The 18,109-nt window shown below is 42.9% G+C and overlaps 1 protein-coding gene across 1 annotated transcript in view; it reads left to right on the plus strand.

Annotated features, from left to right (window-relative positions):
* The window catches only part of SHANK1 (SH3 and multiple ankyrin repeat domains 1), a 197,747-nt gene that overhangs the window by 152,350 nt on the left and 27,288 nt on the right, over positions 1-18,109 (plus strand). Inside the window, exons 15-16 of the mRNA XM_069946701.1 lie at positions 15,877-15,959; positions 17,918-18,042. Coding sequence (XP_069802802.1) covers positions 15,877-15,959; positions 17,918-18,042 — 208 coding nt within the window. The remainder of the gene's footprint in view (positions 1-15,876; positions 15,960-17,917; positions 18,043-18,109) is intronic.

The raw sequence follows: 18,109 nt of genomic DNA on the forward strand, positions 1-18,109 counted from the left end.
AGTGCCATGAAAAACTTTTTCCCAGTTATTGAAGCACATTACAAAGTTATATAACTCTGTAATGTGCTTCAATCACCTATCTGCCTCCCTTCCCTTTCTTTTCCCCCCTCCACCCCCCACCAGGAAGTGTCCTGACTCACACAGACCTGATTACTGTCGTCACCGTCACCAGGCAGCTCCTTCTTGTGAGGATGAGTCATCAGCAGGAGGGCTGCTCTAGCTCCTGTTACACCAGCCCCCCATCCCCCTCCTTGTCAGGTGACTCTGCTTGCTCAGCTTATCTTCTCTAGTAACATGACTCCTTCATTGAGTCGACAGCAGCAGGAGAGAGGGTATGAGGGGAGGGGGGAGTTGCCTATGTGCCAGTCAGTCTGAGGGAAGATAAGCAAATGAGATGTGACAAGTGATGGCTTGCAGTTGTTCAGCCAATGGGAGCTGAGCAAGCCTGTCACCTGACAAGACAGGGGAGGGGGGAGGCTAGTGTAACAGGAGAAGGAGCTGAGAGAAGAGCTTGGTGATGGTGACCACAGTAATCAGGTCTGTGTCAGTCAGGACACTTCCTGGTGGGGGGTGGAGGGGGGAAAAGACAGGGAAGAGAGGCAGATAGGTGATTGAAGTACATTACAGAGTTATATAACTTTGTAATGTGCTTCAACTACTGGGAAAAAGTTTTTCATGGCACTTGTCCTTTAATTGCAAACCACACCTGACCTGGAGACAAGAGAGGGGGAAGAGTTGCCATGTTTTTGTTCGCTGGATAACCCCTTTAAATAAAATTCTCCTTACTCCACAAATTTCCCTTCGCCTTGGGGCCCAAACATTGAACACATGAGGGTCATCAGTTTCGCGCCAGTGGCCAAGGGTATATGCTTATTATCAAGTTATACTTAGTCCAGTGTCTTTTTCTTTGCCGATAGGAAAAGTGCTGAACACTGGCAAACACTTTGTTACTGCGATATGTTTGGCTGCATTGTGCTGTGACTCTCCATATGTTTAACTCACGGAAGTAAGAGCAGACATCTGGGTCGTTGATCTCAATGTCAGTGTGCACTATTTTGCAGACAGCTGTGCTGGCATCGGGTTTCCTGACCGCTTTATTAATATTAAGTGGCGTCAGGTTGGTTCTGATTCCTGGCAGCCATGTGAATGATATCTCTCCGGAATGTCCTCTCCTCTCTATGGGTCTTTAGACATCTATATGGAATGATCAGATTTTCTGTAACCAGATCCATCTATTTAATTTCGAACTGTCCTCTAATGCTTTTCCCTATAACTGCACTGGATCTTTTATCTCATTCTTTTTGTTCTTTAACCCCTTCAGGACCGGGCTAATTTTCATTTTTACGCTTTCATTTTTTCCTCTTCTGGTTTAAAAGGCCACAGCGCTTCCATTTTTCCACCTACAGACCCACATGAACCCTTATTGTTTTGAGACACCCATTGTAATTTGCAATGGCACACCTAATTTTTCCATAAACTATGCAGTGAAGCCGGCAAAAAAATTATTTGCGCAGTGAAATTGAAAAAAAAAAAGTTTCATGTTTACACCATTCGCCCTATGGTCAAAAATGACATGTTATCTATTTTACCTAAGTTGGTCCGATTGCAACGATATGTAATTTATATGACTTTTATTTTATCTCACTGCTTTTAAAAAATTAAAACCTTTTTTAAAAAAACTAAATGTGTTTAAAATTGCTCTGTTCCCATCCTTATAACTCTTTTTTGTTTTTTGATCTGTGGGGCTGTGTGAGGAATTATTTTCTGTGCCATAATCTATTCTTCCTATCTATCAGTATCTTGCTTGCGTATATATGCAACTTTTTGATCACTTTTTATTGCAATTTTTCTCAATTTCATGTGACAAAAAAAAGCAATTTTGCACTTTGGTGGGTTTTTGCACTTACCCTCTTAACCGCGTGAGATTAGGAATGTGATAATTTGATAGTTCAGGTGATTACACTTGCGGCGATACCAAATATGTTTATTTTTATTTATAAAATGGGAAAAGGGGGGTGATTGAAACGTCTTTTTTTATACTTTAACTTTTAGTCCCACTGAGGGACTTTTATTATTACTCATAGAGATAAGTGTAGTATACTTAATACAGCACTGATCGATTAGATCAGATCAATAGATTACCAAACCGGTATCAGCGTCAGTGCGATGCTGAGGCCTGGCCGAGTAAGAGGACCACCTGAGAAGGCTATTTAGAGCAATTCAAATGCAGCTGTTAGTTTTGACAGCTGCATTTAAATGTATAATTAGCGGGTACGGCGATCAGACCATGCCCACTAATAGCCCAGGATACTAATAACATCCAGGATCGGAAGTTCACAGAGGGGTTGCTGCATGACCCCTCTCTGAAGTCCCCTCACCCACAGCAGAATGTTCATTTACATTCTGGTACTGGAAGGGGTTAACTGGAAGATTAGGCTTGCTTTAGTCAGGTCAGTTCCTTTTGAGTATCAGACAGAGGGGTGGACAGACATTTTTGTTTAAAGGGGTAATCTGGTAAAAATCTGTTTCTTTCAAATCCTCTGGTTTCAGTAAGTTTTGTAACTTCTATTTAAAAATCTCAAGTCTTCCAGTACTTATCACCTGCTGTATGTCCTGCAGGAAGGGGTGCATTCTTTCCAGTCTGACACACTGCTCTCTGCTGCCACCTCTGTCCATGTCATCGCGGCGCTCCGGTGCCCGGTTCCCGGCCGCTTCCGGGTGTCTAACGCGGGCCCGAGACGTGACGTTTCAGGTCCGCTCAGCCACTCAGTGAAGGAGGCGGAATCTGAGCGGACTTGAAACAGATCCCGCCTCCTTCACTGAGTGGCTGAGCGGACCTGAGACGTCACGTCTCGGGCCCGCGTCAGACACCCGTAAGCGGCCTGGAACCGGGCACCGGAGCGATGCGGGACCCGCCGCTGGAACCATGGAGGTGAGTGGACGTCTTTTCCCTCGGGCACCTCCTCCCCGGTCCCAGCACAAAAGTGCCTCCCCGCTAGAGCTCCATTCTTATTATCGTAACTGCGTTACAAAACCTGCACTCAACAGCTGTCTCTGGAGAAAAGAGGCCATGTTTTTGTAGCACTGGATAACCCCTTTAAGTGACCTACATTACTGACAGCAGATACACCTTAAAAAAGGCTGCTGACAGGTTCCTTTTAATGTCTACATTTTTTTTTATCCCTATGGGATGAAACACCACAGCCTGAAAAGTTCCTCACATTAAGGAACAAAAAGTTCAAGGCGTTAATATAGACAGTATATTCTTCCACCTGTACTGGTCCGTCCACAGAGAGAAAGGGGGTGGGCTGCTTAAGCTTGGAATAGTATGTTATGACAGGGAGCGGCAACCACCGGGGCACTGTGTGTTACTGTGACAGTGTAGGGGGAGGTGATACAAGCACATATGAATAAATAATATATAGCATATGCTGCATATACAAAGTGGTTTGCTGTATTATTTTCCTAAAAATAAAGCTCTTAGAGACCCAGACCCCGGTCATTGCAATTACTTTTATTGATTTGTTAAAAATTACATTCTTTAAGGCGTCAATATTGCATCTTTTTATTATTATGGTTTTCTCTCACGGTGAAACCTGTTTAGTCGTCCTATTACCACAACCGCTCATTACCCATTCTGTAAGGTCAAGTCCTCCCTCTCGAGAGCTTAAAATATGCTAGCCTCATCACACATTCACAATCTCTGTCTTCTACATTAAAAGCATTGACTTGCAAACTTTCTGGTCCATGGAGAGCCGAAGCTTTCTATTTTGTCAGCCTATTTTATATGATCCAGTCATAGCCTGTATTTATTTTTTCGCTTGTGGTGCATTAACTGTCTTAGGGTACGTTCACACTTACCGGATCCGCAGCTGATTTTCCGCTGCGGATCCGCAGCAGATTTCATTTAGATAACCGAACACAGCATCAAATCTGCACCATCAAATCTGCTGCGGATCTGCTGCGGATCCTGTAGGTGTGAACGCACCCTAAGAGGGTTTTAGTCTCAGTTTATGGGTGTCCATACACATTCGGTGAAAACTGACTAAATGCATCGACTTTGATCCAGCGTGTAGTAGTTTGTCCTCACTATCCCCCGATGGTCATGCAGGACATAAGGCAATTCAGACATGCCTGGCCGGGATGAGCATGCATGTGTATGTAAAGTGTATAGGGGATATGGTGTATAGTGGATATAGGGGGAGATTTATCAAACATGGTGTAAAGTGAAACTGGCCCAGTTGCCCCTAGCAACCAATCAGATTCCACCTTTCATTTTCCAAAGTGTCTGTGAGGAATGAAAGGTGGAATCTGATTGGTTGCTAGGGGCAACTGAGCCAGTTTCACTTTACATCATGTTTGATAAATCTCCCCCAAGGTCTCTCAGGATCCGCAATTGTTCACATCCATTTTGGTCACCTTTCAGGCTATGTTCACAAAACACCTTTTTAAGCCAAATAACGGCCGTTGTTTGATAGTGACGGCCGTCGATATGAAAAAACCACTGTTATTTTACATAACAAGACGTTGTGTAAAAATATAGCCTCAAAGTCTACCTGGCATTGCATGTCACAGAGACATATCTAAAGTTTCGATTTGTTGACCCCCCCCCCCTCCCCACCGATCTGGAAAACAAGCCGGAAGAAACACTTCCCTGCTGTCAATATAAGTTATAATAGAGCAGAAGGATGGAGACCTCCGAGACAAGGAGTGAAATGAGACACCATGTGCTTCTCCCAGCTTGTTCCTATGATTGGCTGGGGTCTGAATACTCAAACCCCCAACTAATAGAATCTTCAGTCGTCTTAAAGTGACTGTACCACCAGGCCCAGGCTGAAGCACTGGAGGCACTTAGTGGGAGGAAACCCTAGCCTCTCTATGATAGGGTTGCATTGATTCTAATGGAGTCATTGAGGGGCTGGGGTTTCTTCCCACTGAGGGTGGGTCGGCCCGTCTCCAGTGCTTCAGCCTGGGCCTGGTGGGACAGTCACTTTAAGGCCACATAAGTTTTATTTAAAGGGCTAGTTAAGGGGGAAAAAATCTTTCAAATGAACTTGGTGCCAGAGATTTGTAATTTTCTTCTATTAAAAAAAATCTTTCAGCACTTATCTGCTGCTGTATGTCCTGCAGGCAGTGATATTCTTTTGGAGTTCAGTTTGGAAGTTTTCTATGGGGATTTGCCACTGCTCTGGACAGTTCCTGACATGGACAGAGGTGGCAGCAGAGAGCACTGTGTCAGACTGGAGAGAATACATCACTTCCTGCAGGACATACAGATTGAAGATTTGGGATTTTTCTAATAGAAATAAGTTACAAATCTCTGCCACTTTCTGGCACCAGAAGCACATTTTTGGTGAACTACCCCTTTAAGTAACAGTGACCATTTAATGCATGAGCACCCCTATGATATTGCTACTAGCCATTAAAGCCACATATCACCATTTCCCATGACACGTATACATATGGTATTGAAATTAATAGTATAATGCACTGAAAATTCTTGCCGTCATATATTTTACAATATGGGATCACCATAGGTCGTTGACTAAGCCATACTGTACAAAAATTCTATCTTGCTTCCATATTAGTTCCTGTCATTAGTTCCATGTGAACCCCATAGATAGAGTTATCGATTTTGTCCAATGAACAGTTTAATGTAGCTAAAATAAGAAGCAGAGATGCACCATAGGGCACGTACATCCAGACCGATAGATAACACACTAGGTAGCTCACCTTACTTGGTTGTGCGATTGCACAGGCGTATCACATACTAGAGTTCGATGTCTGCCGGTAATCTCAATGATCCTTGGTGTCAGGTTCTATCCCATGCTATGAGAAGGTCATATTTTATGGAGAAATCATGCAGTGAAATGGAATATACCTCAAGGTGCAAGGAGCTCTACCAGACTTCAGATGGTTACGAAGATCAGTTTGTTATTAGGTAGATGTCTTAAAGGGATGTTTTGGAAAATAAACATTGTAAAATCTGGCAGCTGACAGGGGTCAGGGGAATTTGATCAGGGGTAGGTACTTACCTCGCCCCGTGCCCGTGGTGAGCGGCTGGACCGGGCTTGGAACCCCCACCGGAAGGCATTTTCCCCTGAGATGTGATGATGTCACGACTCTAGGGAAAATGCCTGTCCCAGCTGATAGACTGGCCGCTCAGCCAATCCGTGACTGGAGCTGCGCCTGCCCCAGTCACTGACTGGCTGAGCGGCCAGTCCATCAGCCGGGTTGTGACTTGTCAGCGCCGAAGATCCCAGAGCCCAGCGAAGGTCCCGAGGCTGGTTCCACCGCTTACTGCGGGCGCGGGCAGAGGTAAGTTCCTACTCCTGATCAAATTCCCCCCTGCCGGCTGCCATATTTTACAAATGTACGGACTTCTCCAGTTTTTTTTTCCAGTGTACCCCTTAAAAATTAACACATTTTGGCAATTTACGGAACCCTTCTTCAAGTCACCAGAGACAGCATACCCGCCTGCTACTTCTATAACTAGTCATTATAACCCCATAGTCAGAGATATCAATTTTGACCACATAAATAGTGCCAGATGTTTTGTGCCTATAAACAGTGTCAGTCGTGTTGTCCCCATGTATAGCGAAAAGCTTTCATACATAGTGCTTGGTGCCATGCTGTCTTCCAATAAATAGTTCCTGGTAACTTTGTTCCCTGACAAAATACCTATGTGGCCATTCACACATAACTTTATCCTGCATCCTTACCCCAATGTGTAAGAGTTTTAGATGCAAACTGGGCACATACATGCAGGCAATGCACAATGCAGGCAATACGCAATATAGGCAGCACACAGTACAGTCAGTACACAATGCAGGCAGTACAGGATGCAAGGAGTATGCAATGCAGGCAGAACACAGTTTAGGCAGTACTCAATGCATGCAGTACACAATGCAGGCAATACGCAATGTAGGAATTATGCAATTATGCAATGTAGGAAGTACACAATGCAGGAAATACACATTGCAGGCAGTACGCAATGCAGACAGTATGCAATGCAGGCAGTAGACAGTGCAGGCAGTACGGAAAGCAGGCAATTGAGCCTGTATGCAATGCAGCCAGTATGCAATGCAGGCAGTAAGCAATGCAGGCAGTAAGCAATGCAGTCAGTACACAATGAATCAGTACGCAATGTAGGCAGTACACAATGCAGGCAGTATACAGTGCAGGTGGTACACAATGCAGGCAGTAATCAATGCAGGCAGTACACAATGTAGGCAGTAAGCAATGTAGGCAGTATGCAATGCAGGCAGTACGCAATGCAGGCAGTATGCAATACAGGCAGTAAGAAATGCAGGTAGTACACAATGCAGGCAGTATGCAATGCAGGCAGTATGTCCTGTAGGCAGTATGCTATGCAGGTAGAACGCAATGCAGGCAGTACGCAATGCAGGCAGTATGTAATGTAGGCAGTATGATGTGCAGGCAGTACACAATGCAGGCAGTACGCTATGCAGGCAGTACGCTATGCAGGCAGTAGGCAATGCAGGCAGTACACAGTGCAGGCAGTACGGAAAGCAGGCAATGGAGCCAGGAAGCAATGCAGACAGTATGCAATGCAGGCAGTACTCAATGCAGCCAGTATGCAGTGCGGGCAGTACGCAATGCAGGCAATACTTCGTCCTTAGCCCCTCCTACACTGAGCCGCTCATGAGTGTAAACATTGGGTCAGCACAGTAGTAGTCATTATACAGGAATTTATTATGAGATGTGGTAATACAAGATTCTTTCCCTATTTCTTGATAAACCAGAGAAACCCATTTAACATTACAAGTCGGATTACAAGAAGAGCTCCTAAGAACGGAAACGTGTGCAAAAGAGAACAACAATCCCAGAGCTTATCAGAACGGCAGATATTGCAGCTACAGTTGTGATTATGAAGGAGAATATTTTTCCTCCTCACAGCCAAGTTCCTATAATTAATTCCATTGAAGTACACAGCAGTCGGCCTATTTTAGCTGCTGTTCATAAAATATGGTGATAGGAGAGAACAATAGATTGCACTCAACACTTCAAGTAATCTAAAGACTTCAATATTTTCACATGTTAAGGCATTTGAGCTTCTATTTGTAAATTTCATGTATGTATAGCGGAGATGGGTCCAGCTGTTAGCATATTATTTAAAGGGCACCACACCAAGAAATTAATCTGAGAAGGAAGGCGTCTCTGTGTGAATAGAGAGGTGTGCTTCTCCATGCTTTGCTGAAACATTAGAAGTGGCAGTAGCTTAAAGTGCCCCTTTCGTTATAATATTCAAAATCTAGATCAACAGTATGTGATATAAAGCAAGTTTGCAATATACATTCATTATTATTTTTTTTGTTATTATACTGTAAAACAAAGCTGAACTTACCAGAAATCCAGGTCCAGTCTCCTGAAGGCAGATTTTCTAACTTGTGCTGGTTGTAAAAAACAGACTAAACACAGGAATTCCGGACAGTACAGAGAGTCACAGCTCAATGTGTCCATCAGTCACATGACTGCCTTCTCTGTAAGCGCTCAGAGGACTTCCTGTTTTCTTACTTTTTCCTGTTCTTTGAGAAAAGTAAACAGGAAGTGCCATGTTTTCCATGATAACAAAAAAAAATAATAATGAATGTATATTACAAACTTTCTTTATATCACATCTACTGTTGATTTAGATTTTGAAAGTTATAATGACAGTGACACTTTAAAGCATTATGTGTGTATATGAAAAAAAGCATTCTTATGGCCATTATATTACTTGCTTATGGAATTTTTCACCAGTTTTCCTCTCTGGGGGGCATTAAAAGGCAATAATGAGCAGTCTAAGCTGTGAATCAAACCCTGAGGTGAGATCTAATACTATAAGCTTCAGTGGTCACTCTACAATCTATGTCTGCCTTTGCCTCTCTCTGGGTATTCCCATCTTCTCTCCCTCTTACCTACAAAACTTTCTGCAGACTTGTATGGACAGCATTTAGGAGAAATATGTGCTGGTTTTTTTTTTTTTTTTTTTTAAAGGCTGATAAGTGGAAAAACAGGAATTTTTCGCCCATAAGATATAGTACAACGTTTCTAATATTCACTTATACTGTTGATTTATGAATATTTAAAGTGAAACGATCAGCAGATTAGAAGCACCTAACCTGCTGAAATTATCTATATGGCATGGGGCACCGAGGATGAAGGTCATTTTCTTACCTTCGTCCTCAGTGCCGTTTTTGTGTACTTTATAGTTTAAAGGGTTATTCCACTCAAACATTTTTGATATGTTGGTGCAGATGGTAAGACTAACAATTCATTCCATACTTGCTATTATCTATCCCCTGTTCTGAGCTGCTGCTTTCTGCTGAAGACACAAAAATCTGTGTGTGAGTCTTTCTCTCTCTGTCTCTCCCTCCTCCCCCCTCCCTTCTGAGACAGCTGATATATGCAAATCCCTGACAGACTGTATCTTCAATATAATAGCTTTTTTGTAATGCTAGGAGGGTTTTTCTGAGGTCAAGTTGCTAATGAACTTTTTGTGATTTACCCTCTCAGCATTTCATACAAGCTACAAAGTTGCAGATAAAGCCCACCAGGGACTTGTTTACATCAGCTTTCTCAGAAGGGAGGGGGAGAAGAGGTGGAGACAGCTTTCTCAGAAGGGAGGGGGAGAAGAGGTGGAGACAGAGAGAAAAGCTCACACACAGGTTTTTGTGTCTTCAGCAGAAAGCAGCAACTCAGAACTCAGGGAAGTAGACTAAATGGATATTAACAAGTATGGAAGGAATTGTTAGTCTCGCCATGGGCAGCAACATATCAAAAGTTATGTTTAAGTGGAATACCGCTTTAATCTATATGGTAATGAGCCAGTTTGGTGCACTAGGGAAGGAATAGCCTAATGAATATTTATTTGTCACTCTGCGGTGATTAGTGCTGTAGTCATGTCACCACATGGTGCCACCTCAATATTTATTACAAAAGGAGGTCTGGGGATCGGTGCATTCTGGCTTGTCTTCTATACTTTTTTTTTAAACTCTTTACTTACTCATACAAATCAATAACTTGGGGGGGGGGGGGGGGAAAGAAAAACAACACTAGTGACTTTTAGTGTAATTTTTTCCCCTGTAGTTCCTCAACTTTTCTAAGCTGTGTGCCCAGTAGTTAACTAATTATGAACCTAGTATCCCCAAGGCTTCGTTCAGGTTCATGTCACTCCTCTGTTATTGAGGAGGTTCACTTTCGAAGAGAGAAATACAGCTGTAGTTCCAGCATATTATAGCTTACAATGCCAATTTAGTACCTAAAACAGTGTTTAATACTTACAGTACTGGATAAATGCTTCTTTACAGTGCTTGGTAAATACCCCCATGTAGGAATCAATTAATCCCAAGTAATCCTCCATTTAAAGCTCAATAAATGTCACTATTCAGGACTAAATTAATGCCTGCAATTAATGCCATTAATATTAAACGCTCTATTAATGCTGCCATTAGGTGCTGCCACATGGTTCAATTATTACAACCACTCAGTGCTCCAATACAACCATTTACTGCTTAACTAATGCAACCACCTAACTATAGATAACAATATGGCGTGACCCATAGTGGGGGGGCAAAGTGTTAAATGCAAGAGCTGATGTTGTGGTACTGCTGTAGTACTTGACGATAGGTACCTGCACAAGCCCATAAAAGTGTGGTCCGAATTTTGTATGGTGGTGCAATATAGGAACGCACAGACTCCAGCATAAGTTAAAGGGAATCTGTCAGTACCAGGGGCCCTGCCTGAGGTGCCGACATTGTGCTGTAGCTGGCAGTTACCTATTGAGCATTTTACCTTTTGGTAATTTGTCAATGAAATGGGTTGTATGTTGGGTCTCTCTACTGTAATAAAGAGTCAATGAGGAGGGGTGGCTCAATATTTGTCCTGCACTCTGGCACGCCTCACCACTCCTTACTCCTCTCTCTTTTTAATGAATAATCAATGCTGCCCGGCCTCCTGCTCTCTCACGCTGTTAGCCAGTGCCTGCCAACAGAGGACTGATCTACAATCAGATATAGTTACACCTCTTACCCAGTGTTAAAGCTGTGGTCTAGGAGTTAATCACCTGTCTAGAGACTAAAAATAGTTTATTTTCTTTGGTCTGATTTCCCTGATGGAAATACAGTATAGTAAAATATATATATTTCTTTTTTGGCTAGTTTTTCTCATTATTGAATTCCCAGTCAGATCCAAATTAGTTTTCAAATTATTTTTTTTTTTTTATAACGATGAGAAAAAAAACAAACAAACTATATTTTATTTCCATCAAGGGAAGCGAACCAAAGAAAATAAACCGTTGCTGGTCTCTAGACAGGTGATTTACCCCTAGACCACAGCTCCAACACAGGCTAGGAGTTTCAACTATATCTGATTGCAGATCAGTCGTATGATGGCAGATGCTGTCTGACAGCTGACGGAGCAGGAGGCTGGGCACCATTCATTACTGCTTTAGCAGTAAGGCTGTGAATAGACAATACTTGAGTTTTGTAAAGTCTCTGGAGGTTTAAGTGAAGTTTTGTACTTGTAGTGAGGGGACTACCAGGAGGAGGGGACCCTTCCATATATGCACGGCACTCTGTTGGGGGGATTCTGACAACATTTGCTACAGTTGTGATAAACCTAACACATATAAAAGATACCATACTCACGGCTATGACTGATCTGTCAATGTTTGCAAAGTACACAGAGTGGCAAGTCCAGTAGCACGGGCCCCATGAATGCACAACTGAACCTAGCCCTTCAACATAAGCCGAGGGAACCAAACAGGAAACAGTGAGGCTTGTCGGCTAGTAGCACTTCTCCAACCACTTTTAGATAAGTCCTTGTTCAGACCTGTAAGACTTCAGGATAAACTTGAGTGCGACAATACCCAACAATATGAACAGGTCTGATCCCCTCACCTATGGAAGTTAACCCCTTTCTGGCTGTAGCAGGCCATAGCCTGGCTATCAGGAACTTGTACAGATAAAGATAGCTTGCCTTTAGTTACTTATGGTGCTGGCCACAGGTCACCCTCAGGATACTCTACTCTTAATGGGTCTTCTTCTGGAATCAAACTAATCTCGAGCTTAACCCCATGGCTCCCTCCACAAGACTTATAAGTAAGGGCTGGGACTTGTTTTCTATCTAGGCTCAGAATTGGTAAGAAACATTTACAGGGCTGTGATAGGCCCAGAGATATGGAGGTGGCTGGCAAACTTCCTCTAAAGCACTTACAGTCTGTCATACACCTAACCCCTTCAGCATCCTTCAGCATATGCTTTCTATAGAAGAAAATAGTGCCATCTAGTGGTCAAATGCAGAAAACACCTTTATCCACAGAATACCCTAAAAGACACATAACATCAGTGCCAACTTACATACATGTATACCCAGCAGTGGTACATTGGTTCTGGGACACTGCAAATATTACCAAAGAAACATTTTAGCCCCTAAACCTTCTATAGTATTTGTACTACTATATGGACACATATATACGGACACCTATACTTTTAGCCTACAGGAGATTATAAGACGCCCCACTCTAAACTCATAGACATTAATATAGAGTGGGTCCCCTCTTTGCTGTTATAATAGCTTCTACTTTTTAAGGTGTCTTTGGGAATTTTGGCGCATTCATAATTTGTGAGGTCAGACAATGAGGGTTTTAAGGGTTCCGTAAATTATCCAAGGACAGTGAGTTGTTTTCTTTAGCCTTGATAACTGATATATAGCACCTATGCAAATATCCAACATGTATTAGATGGCTACTGCAGCCATACACAATACAATGAACGCTGCCACTCAGTACTCACTTAACTCCTCCACAGTTAGTGTTCAGTGAGCGCTGCCTCACATGGTTCCATAATGCGCCATTCAAAGGTGATTTAAATCAGCCGTCAAGCACTGATTTACCTCTCCTGATGAATTTAGCGTACTATTTATTACTCAGCTATTGCTTCTATGTATAGTTATATAAGATAATGCCCCACAAGTGTGGTATACAAAAAAAGCACACCTCCAAAAAAATAAATAAATAAATTAAAAAAATAAATATATATATATATATATATATATATATATATATATATATATATATATATACACAAAAATTATATCTATCTATCTGAAGAAACAGTCTTCTACCCAACCTAAGAGAGAGATCAGATCTAACCCCCATAAGCATCAATATGTCCCGTGAATTTTCAATACAACAGAAATGTATACCCCTTAGGGCCCACATCTGTGTCACCTCTGCCTCTATCCGCAGCATCATGCTCAACCCTTTTGTTAGTTCTTTATGTAAAACTTTCCCATAGATGTGGTATGTGCCAAATGAATGGGTATTACGGCTAAGCACAGCTCCTGTTTACTTCAACGGAATCAAACTAACTTGAATCGAATCAAGTATTGCTAGACTATCCTATGGATCGGCTATCAATAATATTTGAGCAGGCAACCCCTTTAGGCCATGTTCACACAACGTAAGTTCCATACTAATCACGGCCGTTGTTGCGACGGCCGTGATTGGTACAGAACCTACGTTGTGCTGCAGGCCGAGGGTATACACACAGGGTATACACTCTGGCCGGGATCCCTAGCGGCGACATAGAAAACTAACGTCAGATTTCTGCGGCCGCTATTCATTGAATAGCGGCTACAGAAAACCCTGTCAGTGCACACTGTCGAGCAAGCGGCTCCGGACGCACGTTTCATTGTATGCAGAGGAGAGTTCTGATGCGGGCGCACACGGATCAGAACTCAGAGGCGCTAGAGATCATCCGGCTGGTACTGCAGTACTGGCTGGGATGATATTTTCTGAGACCGGCCAGGTCATGGAACAGCCGGTCTTTTACTATGTGTGACCATAGCCTTAAGCAGCATCTCATATCTCAAACCCAACCTTTCAAGTGCAGATTTTATCCATAGGGGCTGAAATAGATCTAATTCTTAATTTTCAGTTTTTTATGCATTTTTATGTATAGTTCTCCTACCATTAGACTTCACTCCTGTGTATCTAAATACATTGTTTAACTTATGTTTAAAGTGTACCTGTCGTTATAACTTTTAAAATCTAAATTACCAGTGATATAAAGCAAGTTTGCAATTTACATTCATCATTTATTTATTTATGTTTAGTTCTCGTGCTTTATAACAAACCTATACTTACTTGTATCAAGGTCCAGTCTCCTTAAGCTTTTTTGTCTTGTGCTGGTTAGAAAAAAATTGACTAAACACATGTCCTAGCCAGTACAGAAAATGTCTGTGAGCATGCAGATGACCTGGGAAACACGGGACTTCCTGTGTTTAGACTCTTTAAAAAAAAAAAAAACACAGGAAGTGCCGTTTTACATGATAACTAAAAATTTATCAATGAATGTAAATTGCAAACTTGCTTTATATCACATCACATCTTTATTGGAATTTAGGGAGAATGAGGTGTGATTCCATCATGCTGCCTTGTGATGAATGATGCTACAGGGAGTGAATGGATCAGGTGCTGCAACCTCACCAGTCAGCAGTGAAATGAGATGTTCTCATGGGTGGCGAATAGACATGAGCAACCCGGGTTCGGGTTCGAGTCCATCCGAACTCAAATGTTCGGCATTTGATTAGCTGGGGCTGCTGAACTTAGATAAAGCTCTAAGGTTGTCTGGAAAACATGGATACAGCCAATGACTATATCCATGATTTCCACATAGCCATAGGGCTTTATCCAACTTCAGCAGCCCCCGCTAATCAAATGCCGAACGAGCGGGTTCGGATGGACTCGAGCATGCTCGAGGTTCGCTCATCTCTAGTGGCGAACTAGCAGAAATGCTGAGGGAGGAGAGTAGACAGGGTGGTAGGGCTGTAAAGAACAGCAGTCTCTTCTTCACAGTGCATGTTGCTGTTGGCAGATACAATTGGTTCAATAAGAATAATAGACAATATGGGCACAGCAAGTGCACCCCCTATTCTGGCAAAAAGTGTAATGTAGGGGTCCCTGCCCTTCTCCTCCTTGGTCTCTCCAGTAAGATTGATACTCACAGTCCCTTGTCTCTTCTGTAAAAGGGGGTATTGGTTGCATATTGCTTGTTTTTCAGGAGGTACATCTGAGAAAAGTAGCTCCACTGGCACTTTGCTTTACCCAGTTACGGGGTACAGGCAACTACCTGTAGCCACTTCAGTTACCAGTGACTAGGCCCAGTCAGAATGTAGAATGTAGCAACCTTTAAGTGCAGCTGTAAGGCTATATTCACACAAAGTAAAATAAAAGCAAAATACAGCTGTCATATATATATATATATATATATATATATATATATATATATGTATATATATATGCACTTTATTTATGACCTGCTTTTGCAAAAAAAAAAGTGTTATTTTTCCCTCCCTATGTTCACACATTGCCTAAATAATGCATGTGACTTGCTCTGACCATGTCCCATCATGGCCACTAGATGGCAGCAGAATACACAGATGCAATGCAAATTGAAAATATAACAAAATACACAATCAAGAGCATTTTTATGGTTTCTGATCCAACAACCATGTAGTGCTAGAAATTCCTGCAGTGGGACACTGAACATATACATAAGCAAGAGAGGGTGTCATGCTAAAACTTTTATCGATATGCACAAAATAGCAGGTAAAACAATGACTTGAGGTATGACTTAAGGTGGAAAGAACATGGCTGCAAGGCACAGGAAGAAGGTAGGAGGTGATTATGTCAGAGCCAGGCTACAGGGGGATAGAGGGGACAAATTTCATAATACAAACAGACTGTAACAGCAGCACGACAGCAATGTGACGATCACCGATTGATAAGATAGACCATCATTTTTCTGGTTTTGTGGAAGCCCCTTGTATTTTATGTCCCCATATTGACTCTGCTATTTTTCATTTCAGTGACTACATTATTAAAGAAAAAACTGTGCTTCTGCAGAAGAAAGACAGCGAAGGATTTGGATTTGTGCTAAGAGGAGCCAAGGGTGAGGATCTTGTATAATTACTGGGGGTTGCTTGTGCCTCCCTGCTCTGCTGGGCCGAGACAGAACGCATTGCTCTCCGCAGACAAGTGCAAAGCCATATTTTCCTTTAACAAGTACAAACGACCAAGATTAAGCCGATTGAATACAAGATGTGAAAGATCTCATCTGTATTATGGCTGGGAGAATGGGAGCCCAAGGTACAGCTGTAGCCTGCATAGGTGATGATTGAGAGCACCACTTTGCCCAAATCAATCATGCCAGGCTGCGGCAGTACCGGATGATTGGAGTGATTTTTTTTCTCTCCTGAGCTGATTACAGAAAGCACTCTTCTTCTCAAAGGCTCTCTATGGAACTTGAGGGCTGAGGATCAAAATGTAGCAGCAACATAGAGCAGTCCTCTTTACTGACACGTGTAATGTGCAGCCTGTAGCCTTCCAGCTGGGGGGAAATCACAACTCAAATAGAGATGAGCGTGACTCGAGCCTGCTCAGGTGTGATCGTACTGGTGGCAGTTGGATGCAGCCCAGTGGCGTAGCTACCATAGAGACAGGGTAGGCAGTTGCTATGGGGCCCGTGCAGGAGGGGGCGTGAGAGTGTGTGTCCTTCTGCATAACCCCTTATGTACTGCAGTGTGTAAGTGTACCAATGTTTACTTACATACTGCAACACACAAAAAAAGGTTAACAAGCAGAAGACAGAGATCTCTGCTTCACTGCACTTATAACCTCTGACCTCAGTTCTCCAGCTGCGTAGTCAAGTAGGAAAGGAAAATGTGCAGAGCTCCATGCAGAGGTTAGGGGTTATCAGTGCACCAGCAGTAAAGCAGATATATAAATGCGCAGGGCTTTGTGTTGTGCGTAGGGGGGGGGGCCCTTAAAAATTTTCGCTATGGGGCCCGTGAATCCTAGCTACGGCCCTGATTCAGCCCTAGAGAGTCCGGGAAAACATGGATACATTCTATGGCTCCATAGGGCTTCCTCCAACTTCTTCAGCCACCGGTATTAAAATGTGAAATGATCACTCTCTAACATGCTCCTGTGGGGCCCATCTATAGGCTCCAACAATTCTTATCGATTAGATAGCCACAAGTTACACGTCACTGTGCTAGCTGCTTTATTCATTAGCCATTCTTTGTTAAAGGAGAAGTCCATGAAATTGATAAAATGGTTGAAGGTAGGAGGGTGCCGGAAAATAATAAACAAAGTAAGCTTACCCATCCCCGTGCCCCATAGCGCAGTTCCTGGGTCCTGTTGACAGCTGCAGGCCACCTGCAGCTCTTTCAGATGGGACATCATGTACCTGGGTAATCAATTGCCCGCTCAGCCAATCAGTGACTGGGGAGGGACATGGCCCCAGACACTGAGTGGCTGAGCGGGCAGTTGCTAAGTCAGTGTGTGACATTGCAGCTGGAAGAGACGGGTATATGATGTCCTCGGATTTTAGCTCAAAATAAAATCTGGCGGCCATCAGTAGGACCCGGGAGTGGCACTACAGAGGCACGAGGAGGGTTAAATTTACTTTGTTATTTTCCCACACAGCCCTGCATTCCTCCCTTTTTTCAATTTTCCGCCGTCTGACGCCACCATCCACTAGTGTGGGTGCAAGGAAGATCTAGTCTAGAGGACTCACTATGCCATTGTACTTCCTCTAGCCCACCAGGGATTTTAGTGAGTACATGGTAGTGCATTATCCCTGTGGAGATGTCAAATACTTGCTGCCAGGTTCACCTTATAGTCAGGGGACATTTCTATTTCTATAAGAAATAAAACCCAGAAAATATAGGGTCTCTACAAACCAAGATGATTGTAATGATGAGAAACTACAGTGAGTATGTTTTACCCCAGGTGCCTCGCACCTGGTCATTGGTCATTAAAGGAAATGCTCTGTCTGGGTGGTCAGTCATTAAAGGGTTAACAATTTATAATCAGAATGATCTAATTATCACATTGCTTTTACAGCACAAACCCCAATTGAAGAGTTCACTCCAACTCCGGCCTTTCCTGCCCTTCAGTACTTGGAAAGTGTGGATGAAGGAGGAGTGGCGTGGAGAGCGGGTCTCAGGATGGGGGACTTTTTAATTGAGGTAAAATGAGTTCAGTCCATGCTGTGTCTTGTTAGCTGTATGCACCATGCTGCCAGTCATTACATAT

The sequence above is a fragment of the Dendropsophus ebraccatus genome, chromosome 12 (assembly GCF_027789765.1).
Source record: "Dendropsophus ebraccatus isolate aDenEbr1 chromosome 12, aDenEbr1.pat, whole genome shotgun sequence".
NCBI lineage: Eukaryota > Metazoa > Chordata > Amphibia > Anura > Hylidae > Dendropsophus > Dendropsophus ebraccatus.